Source organism: Nicotiana sylvestris, chromosome 3, assembly GCF_000393655.2.
Source record: "Nicotiana sylvestris chromosome 3, ASM39365v2, whole genome shotgun sequence".
Taxonomy (NCBI): domain Eukaryota; kingdom Viridiplantae; phylum Streptophyta; class Magnoliopsida; order Solanales; family Solanaceae; genus Nicotiana; species Nicotiana sylvestris.
The window spans coordinates 156,127,953-156,147,513 of NC_091059.1; the positions used below are offsets into that span (position 1 = coordinate 156,127,953).

Below are 19,561 nucleotides of genomic sequence, written 5' to 3' on the forward strand. Positions count from 1 at the left end.
TTCAAATTTAAAATATACAATAAATATTACGAATAGATGTTTAAATTCACATTAAAAGACACTGGTATTAAGTAAATTCCTGAGTCTTAGAAAGGAGACTGTAGGTTGCCTGGTCTTCTGGATATCATTATCTCAACATATTTTACCACAAAAAAAAAAAAAAAAAACAGTATTTCACATATCGAGGTCACCTGGTGTTTATCAGCCACGTTTTCGTTCTTGTCATCGTCTAATGAGAGATATTCATTCATATTTATTGATATCGACTAGCCAAGGTATATTCCGAGCCTGTCCAATTTTTGAAGCTTAATGAGATCTTTAACATATTCAGAAAGTGAGATTTACATATTGCTTAATTCTACCAAATCATTGTTAAATTTAGCATTCCACTTATCAGGATAAGCCAACAATGTGTTTCTAAACGTATTATCTTATTCCAAATTTAATGCTAACCAGCAACAAGCTTCTATTGAAATACGGGGGATTATTGAAATAGAAAATCAAAAAAATGAATCTCAAATAGAATCTTACTTTTATTTTTATGTAAATCAAAAGGAATAGATCACTGAAAAAGAATAGTACCAAAAAACTAAATAGCTGCTAGCCTACTACAACCCTCATAATTAGCTTCTGCTGTGAAGATTGACTTATATAGTTATATTTCAATGAATATCAATGGTAAACAAATTAAGAACACAAATTACACGCTTCTTCACGTCATTCCATTTTATGAGTAGTCACATTGATGTGTTAAGAGGATATTGAAATAAATATCCAACTTACAAGGAATCAAGTTTCCTGTCTTAGCTTACAAAGAGATTGCTAAAAAATAAACCTTAAAACTATGATTCAACACCCTACTCAACACAACCAAGCTTTGCTCAAATAAATAATTAATAAATCCCCCTTAATCCCCTGGAGCAACAATGCTAACAGACAACTTGGTTAGAGTTTTCTTGCAATAAATTAGATCCGGGGAATTGACATCCACGTCTTTTGGCCCTTTGGAACTGGAGAGAACAGCATAATTCGAGCTCCCAGATCGAGCATGGTGATGACAAACAGGCATGACCAGATCATGGTGGTGTTATAACCATTAACATTTATGCAAGCACTACAAAAGGACGTCGATGAGGATTTGTAACGCAAGCCACTAAAGCAGGCTTACCCGCTTTGCTTCACTTGTCTGAACTGCTTATCGAAATAATCGCCGATGAAGACTACAAAAAGTTAAACAACTCTCTTGTAGTCTTTTCTTGTCCTGGAAGTTGGTGGAATGTTTGGAATAGGGTTGCTACCTCTACGCCCTACAACAGCACAAGGTTGTGGTTGGAAACATGTCAAAACCTATCTAATCAACTCTTAAGAGGCTATTTGAACAAATACAAAAGGAGAAAAAAGAAAAAAAAACAGAGAGAGAGAGAGAGAGAGAAACTAGTGAATCTTTACCCCATGATGCACCATTCCTTGGAGCAGAATTTGGAGCATCCATATTATAGGTAGAATGAGATGACTGCGCCTTGGCATGACTTTCATTGTAATGAACAGCTGGTCTCCCCTGGTTAAATCGATAAAGAGGCTGCTGTCCCAAGCGGCTTGGAGAACTTTGTGCAAAATGAGGCATTAAATATGATGGATTTCCCATTGTGTGCATGAATCCAGCATGCGGCTCATGACCTGAAGGAGGGCTTCCTACCTCTCCAGGTAAAAATGCTTGAGTTTGCCCCGTTGGTCTAAATCATGCAAGCAATAGTGAAGAGAAAGAAAACAAGAGCACTTGCACAAGCAGGAATGGATAAAAAGAAAGGACAATAAACAAAGAAAGAAGTGTGCGTTCTAAATAATGTCCATATCCCAAATAAAGAAATTCCCATACATATCATATTCTATAAGATTTAAGTCAGACCCACTATTACTTTTTTTCAGTACAATTTCTCTTTAAAACCAAAACTCATTAAGTTGACCCTACATTTTTGAAAAAAATACTAAACAATACTAATTTCAAAACTTACCTGAAAAGCATGCAAAGTCAACTAAGACAATTTAGGAACAAGGAAGCAGAAAATCCATGAGTGTCCTAAAAAAGCATCTTGAAGCATAAATTTCAGCTATCAAATTGTTTTCAACTATTCATCAAAATTAGATATTAGATGTGAGTTCCTGGCGATCAGAGCCTCCAGTATCTTATGGGAAACAAACAAAAGTCTTAACTGCCTTGATACAACTTCAATTTTACCCAAAGCAGGCATGATGAGAGATATACCTGATATGTTTTGTCACATAAGACTCTTAAGGAAAGAAATGTATATCAACAAAGAAAAGGGATGTGAGGACATGTAAGGTTATTCCTTTAGAAAAATATAAAATTAAAACTTACCTCTGAGACATACTGGGATTTAGATTAGAGATCTGGCTTGGTCTTCTCACTCCAGTCAATGGTTCTTGGGAGACTGCAGCTTGACCAAGATGTATCCCCTTGGCGAATTCACTTGTTAAGTTGCTCATTTCTGAGCTATCTTCTTGCAGAAGCAGTTCTTCACTGATTCAAAAACGAGGCAAAACGAAACATGTTACGACTCATTATATGAGCTAGGGATTAACCCAACAATCCATAGAGAACTTCATGAAAGAGGTTTCAACTTAAAGCCAGTACATTAGATAATCATGTTTTACTGTACTACACCTATTGAAAAGGATAAAAAGGGAAACATTGATAGTCAATAGAATAAATTGATGTGTTAGAGCCCGAGATGTCAAAAACATAGAAAGAGATATAGCAAGGATACAGCTACCACCTTCTGCCAATGAGCTCTCTATATTTTCTTTTCAAAAAGAATCCAATTTCTAAGCTGTTTGGATTTGTTAGATGATGCATCCCATTAATTTACCTGTAATTGGGATCCCAATCGCCGGGATCAGGCAATGAGTTACTACCCTCAGGTTTATCATGTACACCATGAGTTTTCTGGAATTGTGTATGCCCACCTTGCATTGATGAACTTGTAACATTATGCACATTAGAGTAACCAACGGTCGCACTGCTTGATCCTTGCTGTCTGGGATTTGAGTTACTGTGTAGATGCAATAGAGAGCCACCAAAGACAGGAGAATTGGCTTGGCTGGAGTTGTTTCCATCTGCAACCTGCCCTTGCCAGTGAGGGGATGATGATATTTCTTGAGACTGATAGCTACCAGGATATCCCCACCCTTTTCTTCTATTATTATACTGACTACCTGCTGCCATCTTCCCTAAAGGTGATCCATGACAACTACCCCTTGATGGTGATGAAGGGCCATAATTTCCTGGAGAACCAGCAGAGATCTGACTATACATGCTAGGAGGAGTAAACTGTGATGGGCTCGTTCCAAGAGACATAGGAACAAAATTTCCTGGGCTGACACCAAGCCCATTCCCAGGAGGGAGCTGCTTAAATCTCCTGGTGTCTGGACTGCTTCCAAGAATTGATACACCATTCTGTGCATAGAGATGCATGCCTGATGGACCCGCAGGCGAATAAAATGCATGAAGATTACTGCTATCTCCATAACTTCCATAACTGCTACTAAGCCCAGCACCATCGTGGTAGCTACTATGACTTCCTAGACTACCATAGCTACCTACATGTGCATATTGCATAACCTGATAATGAGGGCTGCTCTGCACGGGCACTCGATTTCTGCCTGGAATCTGCATGACAGTATAAAATCCTTTGCATAACATTACGGAAACCCATATTTGCCTTTGAATGTTGATAAGGTAAACGAAGATGACAAGTAGGCATATTTAATTGTGTATATATACAGCAGTTTGCTCACATTAGGGGATAGACCAGCAGCAAACCAATGGCCTCCAGCTGGGTGATGATCCACCTTAACATTCTGAGAAACAGGCTACAAGAAAAGATAATCAGTCAGAAGATCAGACGTGATTACGTTATCAAACAAAAAAGAACATATGTGATTCCATAAGCCCTCATCTTCCGAAAGTTCATTTTAAATAAATAATTCTTACCAAAAGTGCATCGTACATTGGAAGCAAAGTGAAGAGTATGATCAGTATATAGAGAAACCATCATGAAATTGTCAACTTCAATCATACTAAGGCTTAGAGAGGAAAAAACAGCTCAGGTCAGAGCAATCCAGATTCTATGTAAAACAAGGATGAGCACAGGCATAACAATGAAGTAAGCTAGACAACGGAAATTCAGAATTCCTGTTGACATACATAGTTACTCCTAAGAACTGGACTGACAATCATATTTTTCTTATAATGTAAAGTATGGGCAGACAAGCATATGAGATAGATATAATACTCGAGATCAAATAGATAGAAAAACAAAATTCCTGGTAGCCTAAAAGATGATCCACTCACCAGTCGAGGTGTCTCTGGTGCAGGTCTATAAGGACATATGAAAGGCTCCCCAGTCACAAAAGGATGCTTTGATGCCTACAGCACAATATTTGAATCTCTTAAAATATGAAAAATGACATAAAATGCTGTGGGTGATTGTTAATTCTCTCTTATCATCGATCAACTTTAAGGAAAGTAATTTCCTCTCTATTCCATTACTAATGGTGCTATCTGACAACATTTGAATCATAGTTGCATAATTTATTATTGCTTTTGTAGGAGTAAGATGCATGAAACTTCTTAAAATTGTGAAAGTCAGTTACTTCCATTCTCCTTTAATAGAGTTTAAATGAAGTAGTTTATCATATAGCAGAAGATCTATATCAGTGGCTATTATAGCTTATTCTGTTTAATCTGAGAAATAAAAAAGAATAGAGATATTGAGCGAGAAAATAAACTCCATTTCTAAAGGGAGGGGGTTCTGCAGACATTAAATGAAATAACCTAGAGCCTGATGTCACCCTGAAAGAATATCCTGCATCCTCCTACTACAAAGTTAACAAAGCATTATAATCCATCTTCTAATATTGTGTCCACCTTTGGCCCTAAGACAATTATTTGCCTTAAGTTTAACTACCCAGTGACGTACATGAAATCCAGATTAAGTCTGAAGAATCAAACTAACACCCCATGATCTTTAACCTATCGGGTTAAAAATGAGTTGTTTTCATCAAAGAAAGGCCTTACTAAAAGTTCTTATTAAATATTCTTTAAACAGGGTCCCACCCAAGATTTCTCCAAAAGCATGATGACAGAATGACTTTATACCAAGGACATCACAGTAACAACCTCAAGAGTGAGTTACCAGTTAGAGAGCATGCAACTACCTGTGTTACGAATAAAAGCATTCAAGTAGCTGCTGCTGGACAACTTTACTGTAGCTGTGGTGCTCATTATTCCACGAACTCACAATTATATGATCAGAGGGAGGATGGAACTATTGAGAGTTTATGTGAGAAAGCATTAGAGTTCTCCGACTCAATAGGGTCAACTGCTTTTTTTATGGTACCACCAATTAAGAGTTGGTTTGCCCAACTTGTTGTATCAAGAACCATTTTCAAACGATTTCACATTGTTCACAAATATTTATCTTTCACCAAAAAAGGCATTTAACAGAAACTAGAAATCAAATTTTTTCTACAAGTAGATAATAAGCAACCTGCACAGGTGACCATCGCTTGGCTGGATCAAACTCCACAAGCCCCCTCAAGAAATCTATTAGTGCTGATCGTATTTGACTCTCTGCAACAATAAAATTTTGTAAAGCATCAGAAACTCTTCGGAAATATGTAAACAACATTCACGATTACCTATCTATATACAGTATTTATGCCTTGAAAAGTAAAAATTCTAACCTTTAATAATATCCTCCTCTGCCAAATTCTTCCTGTAAGGATATTTTCTGACGATTGCTTCAAGGTTCATGTGATTGAAATACTCCTTCCCGATTACTGGCTTTTTTGACTCTCTCTGAATGAGATGCAGTAATATGTCATTAGCGGCTGACAATATGTTAGCATTTGAAGACTATCTTGCAATATGACTTGTAAAGACGCATTGATAACTGAGATAACCATTCATAGAAGGAAAGAATCAATCGTTACGTGGTGTGCTAACCATTCATAGAAGGAAAGAATCAATCGTTACGTGGTGTGCTATAGTTAGCAATTAAAACTATCAGAATTTTCAGGAGAGGCTGTTTGGGTCGACCTTTTCCTGGGACATCTCGTACTATAATTGAGCTTAGAGATAGCATCCAACACAAATAAGAATATAAGTGTCTTGTTTGGATTAATATGCTGCTATGTACCCTGAAGGACAAAGTAGCAATTGAAGATTCTGAAAAGCAGATCATAGAAGTAAAATCTCTTCCCCGGAAACTAATTTCATGTAATGCTATTCTCTGAAGAAAATTTCCATTAAGTCTGCAAATATCAGTTGCCAAGGTAGGATATCAGATCCTGAATTACTTCAATGATGTTTACACTGCCAGATTCTGGAATGAAATGAAACGACTTGGAGCTGTTACACATGCAACAGAGCACTATTGAAATTAGAGGAAAAAGAGCTTAAACTCCACAGCAGCCATCCTCATGACTATCAAACTGATAAGCAACTTGTATATTTTCCAAATTCAAGTCTTCATAGTTTACTGGAGTTCCTACGCATTGAAATATCTTATAACATGAGTTATTGTCCAGGTGAAAACAAACCAAAGAAAAGGTCTAACAGAACCGGCCAAAATGCCAGATGTATGAAAGGAACCAATATCTCAAAGGCTCTTCTTCATATTCAAATTCAAAAACGAAAAAAAAAAACTAAATCAAGAAAAAAAGAAAATAGTTGATGTTTTAAAATAAAAACATGCAATACGGGGAAGCCATAGTAAAACATCCTACCTTTCATGTATACATCTCCTTGCATATCCTTTTTTATTACTGTATCTTTTTTATAGGTTACTTTGCTTAAACTGTTTTTTCTTCCACCTATACAGAGAAGAAAGAAAAGGAAGCAAATGCTTTAATCTCAGGTTAAAGATCATAACACTCACTAATGCTACATCAGCGCCAAAAATGATGCTAAAGTCCGGTTGTTGCATCTAACCACTTCCAAAATAACCTCAGTTTACATGGTTCAGCACACTCTTTCCTGCAGGTAGATGCAGGTCTTTTTGTGTAAAAAGTTACAGTTTGTCCGACAAATAGTTTCAAAAGCAGACATCATCAAGATCCATTTTTCATGCATGTCATGTTAGCAACTCCAATAGTAGCTGTAAAGGTACCAGGGTCCAGTTAGAAGTCTTGGTAAGGGGAAGCTTTGGAAATAGTGAGAAATCCCTATCTGTCTCTCATGTTAAATCTCTCTCCAACCAAGATAGAGACCTGAACATTTGTTCTTTATGCAATAGCAAAAACAAATGCACTCTCTCACTAAATGCAAATGATAAAAGTTCTGTGAAATGATGAAAGAGTTCCCTCTCTATGTACTTCTCATTAAGGAATTTGCATGCATGAAATAAATCCCCCTCAGCATGTCTATCACAATTTCTACTAGTAGGTAGCACTTCTATTATTCAGACATTACTATCACTTAAGCTAAAAAAGTAAGCCCCCTACCACGATGTCAGTAAACCTGAGCACATATAGGTTGACCTCTTAGATAACCGTGCGCGTGTGTACATATATATTCAGAGGTGGAGCTAATGTTCTAACTACGGGTTCGGCAGAATACAGTAGCTTTGGCCAAGCCCTGTGTTTGTGATAAGAAATCCACTAAATAAGTATAAATAATTTATCCAAAACCCAGTAACCTGCCTTTTCTAGAATCCATAAACTCAAAATTATGGATCGGCCTCAATATATATTACAATGATGGTGTCAGGGCCAGCCTGCGCGCACCTTGATTATTTTCGAGTATCAGCTACCTTTCACCAGTTCACCAGCACAAGAATTGGGTAACTCAACCAACCAAGGTTTAGGCAAATGGGATAAATCACCTAGAACTTGTCTCTGCTGGAACTTCATTGACCGTTAAGACCTATGTTGTGTGGACTCTCCAAAAATATAGCCGCACTCGTGTCGGATCCTCCAAAAATGCACTACTTTGAAGGATTTGACACACACCCACTGACATTTTCGGAGAGCCCGAGCAACATAAGTTAAGACACACCCTTTGGTGCTAGATTGCCCTCTTAAATTCTCATTCCTTATTTTTCAATTTGCTTGTAAACACATCTCATAGGCATTGAAGAACTTTCTTCCCTTCAACCTGGAAGTCTATTGGTATCACTTAGAGGTATAGCACATAGCATTCAAAATAATTCACCTCAAAGTAACAATTTACCTATACCAGTCAGATTTTTAGCTCAATACTGATAGTTGCAGACCTAAAATAAGTAAATAAATGTGTTTCTCTTAACAATTTAAGAGTTTTGATGAAGTTGTCACACAATTCAACACTTATCATCCAACGCCTGGTAATTTCGCTACTTTTCCAGCTATGTTGAATGTTAGACATCATTCTTTACTCAACTGACAAGAATGATAATGACTGTCACTTTTATCGTAAGCTGCCACCAGACACTGTAACCTGCTAGAAACCTTCACGAGAACAACATTGTGGCAATGGAAGTAAGGATGCTGGTCAAAAGTTCCATAATCCAGCATCAGATAAATTGAGAGACTTTAGGTTCCATCTTCCTGCTTCTGATTTGTTCATTCAGGTAATTTAACTCGTATGTAGTGCTTTTCCCATTGTTTCAAGAATTTTGATTCCAATTTTACCTTTACAAACTGAATTTCCAGCTAAGTAGGTGACAATGAAATGGACACCTTCTAGACTTGCACATCATGGGGCTGAATTTCGTATAATTCCCTAAAAGCAGAATTGCTGAAAGATTCTCTAATCAAAGAACTCTAATGAGTAGGAAGCAGTAAAGAAGATATAATACAATCCAGACATTTACTGAGTGCAGAAAAGACAGCAAAATAAACTGATCTGCATCTACTCTCACAGACGCTCCCCAGTTAGGGTACCACATGAACACAACCAAGAAGTAAAACAACATTCTTTCCAGCAAAACAACAAGTAAACACGTGAAGGTGCCACATATTACCAATGTAATGCACAAAATTATGTTCTTGTTTTTTCTATTAATGTTCTTCCTTGATCTTGGTATTTTAGATATTTCAGTTCCAAAAGAAAAACTTTTCCTAGTCCTGGCTACAATGTCATTTCCAAAAGATAGCATATCAAAAAAGAACTTAATCTCTAAACGCTACCAGCAAATACGAATTATTCTAGGAGACTAGACACCAAGAAAAGTACTCCAATTTTTAAGTAAAAGTAATGTATGATTTCCAGCAGCATGGGAGTGACCCTGTTGTCATAATTCATTAGTTTTGAATTTCATTGACTTACAGCTTCATATTCTTCTTCTGTCAAAGCTTGATAAACACTAGATCTGCTCAAAGGACCTGATCCACACTCTTCATGATTAATGCTCCCAACAAACTTGAAGAACTTGCTGGTGTTTTTTGCGTCCTTTAGTATGTGATCAGGGGGTTGCCCCCTGCACAAAAATTAAAATAGTATTCAACTAAGCCACAGGAGTTGATATATGAGAACCTTACATATTGCAACATAATGAACATCAGAGCAACCCAAATTTTTCCTTCATAACCAAGGAAGGACCAAATCAACTCGCATGCAAGATATAACTGTTATAAGAAGATAAAGCCTAGAGGCGTCAGCAGACAAAGCAATTGCCCTGCTGGACAAGGAACAAAAATCTTAACCAGTTAGATATAAAGGTCTTGGTGTGCAAGCTTCAAGAAGATAACTATTCCTTGTGGCACCTAACTCAGATGAGCATGTAAACTAACATGTTTGAGATCCCACAAGTGTGCAAGGTCAACATGTAAAAGATCCCACACAAATGTACTTGGGTTTTCAGTGTTTGAGTATCTTCACCAATTTATGTAATCTCCAAAAATAACCTCTACTAGAGAGTAGAGACAGGAGCAGTCCCCTGAAATAAGCCATTCCTAGGAACTCCGTCCAAAATTTACCCTATGTTTAATTTAGTCTTTAGATCTGATTCTGTTGAGCTGCATAAGCTTGTTTCGTGAGTTCCTAAGACTTGCAAATGCCTTGTCAAGGTCTTTCTTTTGTTCTTATTCAGGCTCTCTAGCCAGTCCTTAATCAATAATGTTTTCTACTCATAAGTCTGCTAGGCGCTAATAATGAGCATGACCTTGACCAGCTCCCTCAGTGTCAACCCATCACATGCAACTATCAGTATGATTGGTTCAAACTTCTCGGAGAGAAACCTTACCTTCCTTTTACTAGTTACATAGAACCATCAAAACAAGGTAACTACTACAGTTTGTAGAATCAGCTACCTAAAGTAGCTATAGAGTATCCAAGTTTTGATACCATAACTGTATAATTTTCTTGTTAGAAACTAACTGTAAAAACAATAAAAAAAAGACAAAAAAAAAAAAAAAAAAAAGCAAAAACCCGTAAAGTTTTTTTTTCCTTATTAAAAAAATGGAAAGAACTTGTAAGGCGAAATACGAGATTTCTAAGGCATGGGAGCTTACCCAAGTATTTTAATCATTCTTCTCAGAAGATCAAATTCTGAAGCTCCTGGGAACAGTGGAAGTCCTAGAAATAATTCAGCAACTATGCACCCAAACGACCACATGTCAATAGTAGTGGTATATCTGAGAAGGATTAAGGTATACAATACACTAAAACCATAACAAATTCAAATAATGAGGTACGATATTAGGAAATAAAATGTGAACTCCAGTCATTTATGATTGTCGCAATATGTTAAAAGACTGCATAAATAGAAAACTCTTTACATATATCTTTTGATGACTAAGTCTACTGGGGACAAAAACTGTTCACTTTAAACATTGTAGCAAAAGTTCCAAAATCAATGAATTTATAGTTGCGGAGGTTAAGGGAGGACATGACATGCTTCTCCTAACTGATCTAGCTAATTAGAGAATGCCCAACCTGATGGCTTGTGATTCTGGTGACAAAATATAAGAAACTTAGCATATTTAAGACAGAAGGACGGAAAGCATTCCAATTATATTGCCACATAAAGCTGAACGAATGATTTTTCCACTATTAACTGAGAGCCAATGAAAGTTACTACAAAAACTTCTCCACCCAATTACACATGCAGTCAAATTCTGTGGCTGCACCAGTTCAGCCTCCTGCAGGTACTTTTATAAAAAAAGGTGAAGAGAGAAAGTAGGATCTAACTAAAAACTTAAGGATACTGATATCCCAGAAGAACTTCAGGTGATCGATAGTACCGACTCTGCATAAGAAGAATTTAGTAAATATAGAGATATCAGCGCAATCAAGTAAATTTGAACAGAAAGAAGCAACAGTCACCTGGATATAAGAGTAAACAGTACGATCCTCCATGCATGCTGATCCAAAGTCTATAATTTTAACTTCAGCTGGCTTCACACTGCCAAGATGCAAGAAACTAAATAAAATGAGAAGGCAGTGAAGCACAATAATATCTCCGACCATGGTATCAGAGAAGCTTGCCTTGTGCATAAAAGAATGTTCTCAGGCTTCAGATCACAGTGAATTATAGCAGCATCTTTCATAAGAGCTAATCCACGCAATATCTATACACATTGGAAGGCAAACTTATTATAATCTTTATTACACAAACAGATGTGACCATCATCAGAAGTTCTACCTTCAGCCCAGCAACTGATTACCTGTTTCGAGAACAACTGGACAATGCTCAGTGACAATCCTCTAAAATGGTTCAACTTTATAAGCTCATACCTGCATTAAATCTCAGAATGTTGTGGCTGTAATTGATGCAGAAAACCACACGAAACATTTAAAACGCTGCTTCTCCAGCAACTTACAGATTTGTGTCAAGCAGTTCAAACGCAATGCACAAGTGACGTCGATATACAAAGTAATCATAGATCCGAACAATATGGTGCTTATCATCAGGATCAAACTTCTTATTTAACTGGAAAAAGAAAGAAAAAAGGAGCTAATGATATCCAGATCAACTTTGCTGACTTAGCACTGAAAGTACAAAACCAGCTGAGGGATTTTTACTGTTGTCAGGATAGAAACTTCAACAAGTGCTTGTTGATAATAAGCTGGTTGATTTTTGATGACCTTAACAGCAAGAAATCTGTGTGTTTCTTCAACCCAGCACTTCGCAACCTGACCAAAAGTTCCATGGCCAAGCATATCCTTAATAACATACCTGCATACAGTGAAAACAGTACAGAAATTAGACCAATTTGTGACAAGTGAGAGGATTTACAAGGAAACTACGATTAGAATGAAATATGTCAATTTGAGCGTGTAGAACTTTAGTGATCATCGAATTGCTCCATGGAAAGAAAAGCACTTCAGATTAATCACACAGCACCACTACCGTAATTTACTCATAAACAAGAGAAAGGAGTGCAGATTCATGTCATTAAAGTAGATAATCAAATATTTATTTTTCTTGTTAAGCCTGCAAAGCCGAAGCACTGCTACATAAATAAAGTGCACTAAACCAGAAAGTACATAATGTACAACAAAAAATACTCAATAGCGATAATGAGACAACTACCAGCAAAATATTCCGATTTAACCAAATCCGAAACTTTTGCAGGGGAAAGGTATAAAACAAATCTCCTCCTCTCTAAAGGTTTTGCATATCAAGCAATTAGGACCAAAAATGCGTGAGAAAATTGTGTAACAGGGAAGAATAACCAACCTTCTCTTTGTGTCCAAATTGACCAACTCCAGATTGACCGAAAGAATGAGGTCTGAGTTTGCATTATCAAAGCCATCATTCAACACTCCAACCGATGGGGAAGTCAGGAATCTCTTTGGATTCAATTCTTCAGAGTAGTTGAACTGAGGATTGCAGATGCGGTATGTCTCAACGATATCTTTAGTCAACCTTGCCACCAGCTGCAGTTTTGAGATCATGGTGTGATGGAAAACGCTTTATTGATGATTAAACTTAGATTTCAGGGCTAAATTAACAATTAAAAAAAATAATGATAAAGCACAATTGCTAAGATGCCAAATAATTTACATAAGCTCACAAACTAGATGCATTTTACATTCAAGAGAAAAAAAAGAAAGAAGCAAAGGTGGAATTTGGAGGACATACAGCCATCAAATGACCATGTAACTTATATATCATTTAATTGAAACAGATACACCAAAGTGAAATAAATGAATAAGTTGGAGGACATACAGCCATCAAGTGACCATGTAACTTATATATCATTTAACTGAAACGGATACACCAAAGTGAATTAATAAAATATTCTACACAATGTTATTCTAGCAAAGAAAGAAACTACTCCCTCCATTTCAATTTACAAGCCACAAAGTTGAAAGAAAAACTTTTGAAACTTGTGGTCTTAAACATGCAATAAAATTTCTGTGGCTATAAAAGAATGTCATTAAAGGTAAATGTGACGTTTAAAGTTAGATTATTTCCAAATATAGAAAGGTGTCTTTCTTTTTTGAATGGAATAATAACAAGATAGTAACACAAAATGGAAGGGAAGGGGTACATTATTTTTACGATGGTAGTGTCCATGCCAACTTGCGTACACCTCGGCTATTCTACCGAGTATCTGCTACCTCCCACCAATACTGGTAGCGGGTAACTCTGCCCACTATAGCTAAAGCAAATGGGAAGAAATCACCTAGTGTTTTTTTCTCTGCTGAAATTCTGAACCTAAGACCTCATGATTCTCTTCCCACTTTATTGACCACTAGGTCACACCCTTCGCTATTTACCGCTTTTAACCCTGTTTGCATAGGCTCGTGCACAAATTTACATTCAATAATACCAGGGGCGGCGGAAGGGAGGGAGTGCTTATCTGGGAGTTTTTCATACCTAAGTAAAAATTTTGGGATAAAATGATGGCTTACATTCTCTCTTCATCATCTAATGCAAACTTAGTTTAGATTAAACATCCTAAATCTAATTGATAAACACTAGAACGTTGAACCAACAAGTACTTGTGATCAAAGTTTCCTCAAACATTTTAACGGCGTTAAAAATAACTAGGTTAAGATACAAATGATGGGTAATTTCTTTTTTTTTTTTTTTTGAGAATGACAAATAATGGATAATTAATTGAGCTACACAACAACAACAACAACAACAACAACAACAACAACCCAGTAAAATCCCACAAGTGGGGTCTGGAGAGGGTAGTGTGTACGCAGACCTTACCCCTACTCCGAAGGGGTAGAGAGGCTGTTTCCGAAAGACTCTCGGCTCAAGATAATAAAAAGACAAAAGGAGAGAATATTAGATTCACCACGGAGATCATAGGGAAAAAGGAACATAAATGCAGAAGAAAAATGCAAAGCAAAAACGATGGCTAGTAAATGGATCCTGCGTCGAAAATAGAAAATAGTAAGACACGACATTGCCCCTAGCTATCTTATACAAAACCCCACCGGACTAGGCTCACAAAGGTACAAAATAACGCAAGACTCAACTACCTCCTAGCCTACAACCGTAATACTCGACCTCCACAACTTCCTATCAAGTATCATGTCCTCGGGAATCTGAAGCCTCGTCATATCCTGCCTGATCACCTCTCCCCAATACTTCTTAGGCCGCCCTCTACCTCTTCTCGTTCCTTCCACGACCAGCCGCTCACACCTCCTTGCTGGAGCATCTGGGTTTCTCCTCTGTACATGCCCGAACCATCTGAGTCTCGCTTCCCGCATCTTGTCATCAAAAATTAGGTGCTCACCGGAGCCACGTGCGCCTTCTCCCGAATGTCATCATTTCTAATCTTATCCATCCTAGTGTGTCCGCACATCCATTTCAACATACTCATTTTTGCTACTTTCATCTTTTGGATATGTGAGTTCTTAACAGGCCAACATTCAGCCCCATACATCATGGCCGGTCTAACCACCGCTTTATAGAACTTACCTTTGAGTATCGTTGACACTCTCTTGTCACACAAGACTCCAGATGCTAACCTCCACTTCATCCATCCTACACCAATACGGTGTGTGACATCCTCGTCGATCTCCCCTCCCCCGTGGATAACCGAACCAAGGTACTTGAAGCTGCCTCTACTTGGGATAACCTGTGACTCAAGCCTCACATCCACGTCCACTTCCCCCGGCCCAGCGCTGAACTTACACTCGAGGTATTCTGTCTTCGTTCTGCTTAGCTTAAAACCCTTAGGCTCAAGAGTCTGTCTCCAACTTCCAATTGAGCTACACTACAATGATAACTAAATAAATAGCTAATCTAAAAAGCCAGAATGTTGATAGTGATGATTAATAGCGATCCAACATCATTTCAAGGAAAAAGCGCGTAATGTGTAAATAAGACCCAAGTAGAGAAATGGAACACTCAAAAAGATACGCAAAAGTTAAGTAGCAAAGCGAGGTCTTCTTATCATGCAAAGTCTAAACAGCCATTCCCCATCCTCTCCCCAAAAGCATGATATCTTGTCATGCAACGTCTAAAAAGTTCTCTCCCCAAAAAGCATGGCATCTTACTAGTTTCATTTTTTTGCTAACTTCTATCCCCCCCCCCCCGAACCTATGAGGTTTAAGGTGTAAAATGATGCCCCATTGACAAAAAAACTAAACCCTACACCTCTCTACCTTAATCATTTCCTTCCGCGAGATTACCTTCCTTCACAATAGGCCGCTCTTTTATCGCAAATCTCGAAAGCAATTTCTTTAACAATGTCATGTTCAAGATTTCCGATCTCCAAATGCCCAGTCATCCTCCCCTCACCTTTACCTTATTCCTGCAAACAAGGTGGAGCTTATTATCTATATTTGTGTCATCTGATAAATAATTGGATCAATTTCTCTATTCTTGCATGACGGATTGAGAATAAAACACATGATATAAGTGTGAATACTTGACATTGTTGCTTTTATCGAGGTGATTCTTCTTCCTTTCAAGAGAGAGAATGCTTTTTCCACCATTCTATTCTTTTTTCGAGTTTCTAAATCATTCACTAATTAAAGTCTACCGTCTTTATATTATCCTTCCAACATCCAAATGTTTGATGTGGAGTTTGATAACCTTAAGTTTTCCTCCTCACCAACACATTAAAATTGTGCATACTCCGCTCCACCGGATCACCTCAAACATCTTCGTGTTGATTCGGCGGTTGTAGCACACCACCTTAAATTAAACCAGGGACCAAAAGCTTGGATTAGTCTCACTCCATCAAAAACAAATAAGCATCTAAGATAATGGACCCTCCCTCCTTCAAAGCCCTAGTACTTGCAAAAAAAAATTACTATTCAAAATTACGTAAATCGAGACTGTGGAAGGCAATGATGTATTAATTTCCTAACCCCGTCCAGCGAAGGAGATAGAGTAGGAACTTACCATCCACACGGTCATACACCTTGCCAATATCCAATTTAGGATCCACAACTTCATTTGCCATAAGACTAAAGTCCAGAATATCTCACTTCTACCAGAAAAGCATATGTGAAGTAGGTATGACCTTATCTATAACACCTTTAAATTTCATAGCAAGTACCTTTGCATTGTTCTCGTAGAAACTTCCTTAGGCTAAGAAGTCGAGAATTCTTGAGGGCCATAGCACCTGTAAGGATCAAGACAATGAATAGAGAGTCGAAGCTTCTCTTGAAAGCACAAGTGCGGTAACCGCTCCAACAATCCATAACATCCTCATTTAACTTCCAACAATGACAAAAGAAAGCGAGAGCAAAAGCATCAGACACAATGCCTTTTTCCCGTTATTATTCATCACTGCTTGCTCCACTTTATCCTCTTCAAAAGGCCGCTGAAGTGCTTCCTTGTTCTAGATGGCAAGTGGACGTCGGGAGAGTAAGTCTGCTTCCTTTTGAGAGATGTTTACAATATTGTGAAACTAGCTCCCTTAACGTTCGTCGCATGGTTTTATAGCTTCAGAGCACTACACAGGGCACTTAAAAAGAGGTGGAAACCAAACATTGCGAGGTTATCCCTCTTACCTAAGAAACTAAACCCAAACAAATCGCTCTTCAAGAGAGATATCAGTAACAGCTAACACGGGTATACCTGTTTGCAAAGTCATCTTTTGTCTAAAGAAAGGGCTCCCTCAATAAGCAAACAATTGATTCTATTATTGAAACTTTATTGTTTTCATGTATGCTAGTTCCTGATATATTCTTTTTAACAATGTGAAATTTTTTCCAGACAAAAGCTGCATACTTTTTTTTTCTTTTTCAGGACAGGGTGAGGGTTACAATATGACACCTTTAAGGGCATATTATCTGGGAGTAGAGACACCTCTTAACTCATTGATCATAATTAGAAGCAAGCTGTGGGGAGAAAAGTCAGAGCACCATTGGTCGCTGGTATAGCTACAAATTCCAGTCTAAAGAGTAAATACAGCAAGCATTCCATTAAAATAGTCATAAACCTTATCGCTGATCATCCGCAAAACACGTTTACCATACTCACCCCTCCTAAGAGCTGATATAACAAACAGTTATCTTCAGTCCACCCAAGATAATATGGCAGATCAGGCCAGCCATGTAGTGGACTCTTAACTCTCAGCTGTACTGCTTCAGCAATCAGCTGTTACATGCGACCCATAAGACAAATAGACCAAGACTCTTTCTTATTACTAGCAACACAATCTATGCTTATATCCAGATTGAACTAACCTCAAATGGATTCCTTTCTTGGTCATTTAACCCGAGGTTGAAGAAACCAGACAGTATAAACAGGACAGCTTTAGACTACCATATGACGAGCTTTAGGATAAACTTTTAACTCTAATTACTTATGACATTCTATGGATACAGAAAATCATTATCTGTAAATGTACTTCCACTGACTCCTCCTAACTCAAAATTTAGAATGCAGTAATGGACGGAATTTTATCTCACCCCCAACAAATAAAGCACAAATGCAAAGTGGAATACAGTAAACAAAGTAAAGAATTCTAAATAATATTGGAGAAAGAAACACTTACAGGTCTTCTAACAACTACCCGCAAACTTTGGGGCTTAGCATTTGGCTGAAGAACAGGCAAATAAGGACCAAACACTCCCTGGCTGGGTCGCCATGAAGATGATGATGATAAGGTTTCCTCTGCCGCCTGTTCCTTAGAACTACTACTGCCCTCGTCCATTAATAACTATTATCTGTATTACAAATTACAACACAAACGAAACCCTAAAGCAAAGGAATCATCGCAATAATCTTCCGGAAATCACGAGGATTAGTTTCACCAGAAGATTCTAATCCCATCCTCATTCACCAACCAATTTCCTCATCAGTCAAACCATGATCTTTATCATCCATAGATCCATCCACACAAGATTTTCAAGTCATTCCTCTACGGCGATTAACTCAAATATCTCTTCCCCTTTTTCGTAAAAAAAACTGGTCTTTATCGGTGATGATGATAGATAACAAAGAAGACTGTGGGAGGCTATCGGCGTGACAATTGATCAAAGCAGTGGGGCGAAAAAGAGAAATAGCGATTAAATAGAAATGGGCGAGTGAATCTGAGGTAGAAGAAGAAGTGTCAAATGGAGAGGAAGCCACCGTCGCTCGGTGGAGTTTGCTCCGGATTGGGATTTTTCTGTTTTGTTTTCTTTTGGGCAAAAACCCGGCTCTGTCACAGCTACAAGTTAATATTGTAAATCTTTTATTATTATCTACACTTATTTATTCCTCTATCTTTACAATTTTATTATCTTTTTGTTTCTCCAATTATAGGAGCACTAGTATTTATTATTCAAAAAAATAACAGTGTTTAAAAGGAATTATTTTATGTACCTTCAATTTTAAAAATTTATTACATTATTTATTGTAATTTTATCTGTTATAATTGATTACTTGCATTATAGTAAGTGTTTTATTTATCTCGCAAATCCTTTTTAAATGACCTAATAGTATTAAATTTTTTATGATTTATAGAAGTAAGATTATGTTTAACTAGGAATTTCTTTTTTCTCTCTCCAATGACTATGTAAATGCTTTTACATTTACATGTATTAAATTTCATATAATATTTAATTAACGTCAAATATTATTTCATTGACTAGCATGCAAGAGCTAGTCAAAACATCAAAACCATTACATTCCAAATAATTTCTAACACGGGTGTGGTGTTTACATAAATGTTACAGTAGTGACAACATTATGAACATAACTACAAAATCCTAACAGTGCAAAAATGATTAGCTTTGATATTGTTTAAAAGTTTAAAGGAAATAGCAAGCCCCAGGTGAGAGGTACTGTAAATGATCATAGTCTAAAAAAAGCAAGAGAATTCTTATTATTTATCAGTCTTGAAATTATGTTTGGTTTAATATCTTGATCAAAATGTTTGTTTATAAATTTCTGAAAATGATATATAAGAGGAAAAATTGGCATCATCATTGTTTCTTTATTTTTGCTTGAGAATATATAACCACAAACAATACGCCCAAATACATACCTTTAAGCTTTGCTCCTTAAATGATAAATAATGAGGAAAAAGAACAAGTAATGATGCCAAGAGAACTTGCAGAACAAATTTTTTTTTACATTTTATATTTATTTATTTTGTCCGAAGCAGACATAGGGCTGATAAAATTTTGAAAAATATACTTTTG

At 37.1% G+C, this 19,561-nt stretch overlaps 1 protein-coding gene across 1 annotated transcript; it reads right to left on the minus strand.

Annotated features, from left to right (window-relative positions):
* Positions 1-687: 687 nt before the first annotated feature.
* On the minus strand, positions 688-18,580 carry LOC104222402 (dual specificity protein kinase YAK1 homolog). Its single transcript, XM_009773633.2, has 18 exons — positions 17,929-18,580; positions 12,687-12,886; positions 12,029-12,182; positions 11,827-11,936; positions 11,671-11,740; positions 11,492-11,574; positions 11,330-11,408; positions 11,212-11,252; positions 10,516-10,638; positions 9,332-9,482; positions 5,767-5,881; positions 5,571-5,653; positions 4,373-4,447; positions 3,817-3,891; positions 2,889-3,688; positions 2,378-2,539; positions 1,450-1,733; positions 688-1,307 (listed from the first exon to the last, which is right to left on the minus strand). The coding sequence occupies exons 1-18, from the start codon at positions 18,085-18,087 to the stop codon at positions 1,231-1,233; spliced, it is 2,841 nt and encodes a 946-aa protein (XP_009771935.1). The 5' UTR covers positions 18,088-18,580; the 3' UTR covers positions 688-1,230.
* Between the last annotated feature and the right edge of the window lie 981 nt (positions 18,581-19,561).

What these genes read in the sequence shown, in the direction of transcription:
- LOC104222402 (XM_009773633.2), bottom strand. Translation starts at nt 18,087, where the DNA reads ATGGACGAGGGCAGTAGTAGTTCTAAGGAACAGGCGGCAGAGGAAACC. An exon ending in CACCAGAGACACCTCGACTG is followed by an intron (nt 3,892 to 4,372) that starts GTGAGTGGATCA and finishes CTTTTCTTGTAG; the next exon opens with CCTGTTTCTCAGAATGTTAA. An exon ending in AAGGAATGGTGCATCATGGG is followed by an intron (nt 1,308 to 1,449) that starts GTAAAGATTCAC and finishes GTGCTGTTGTAG; the next exon opens with GGCGTAGAGGTAGCAACCCT.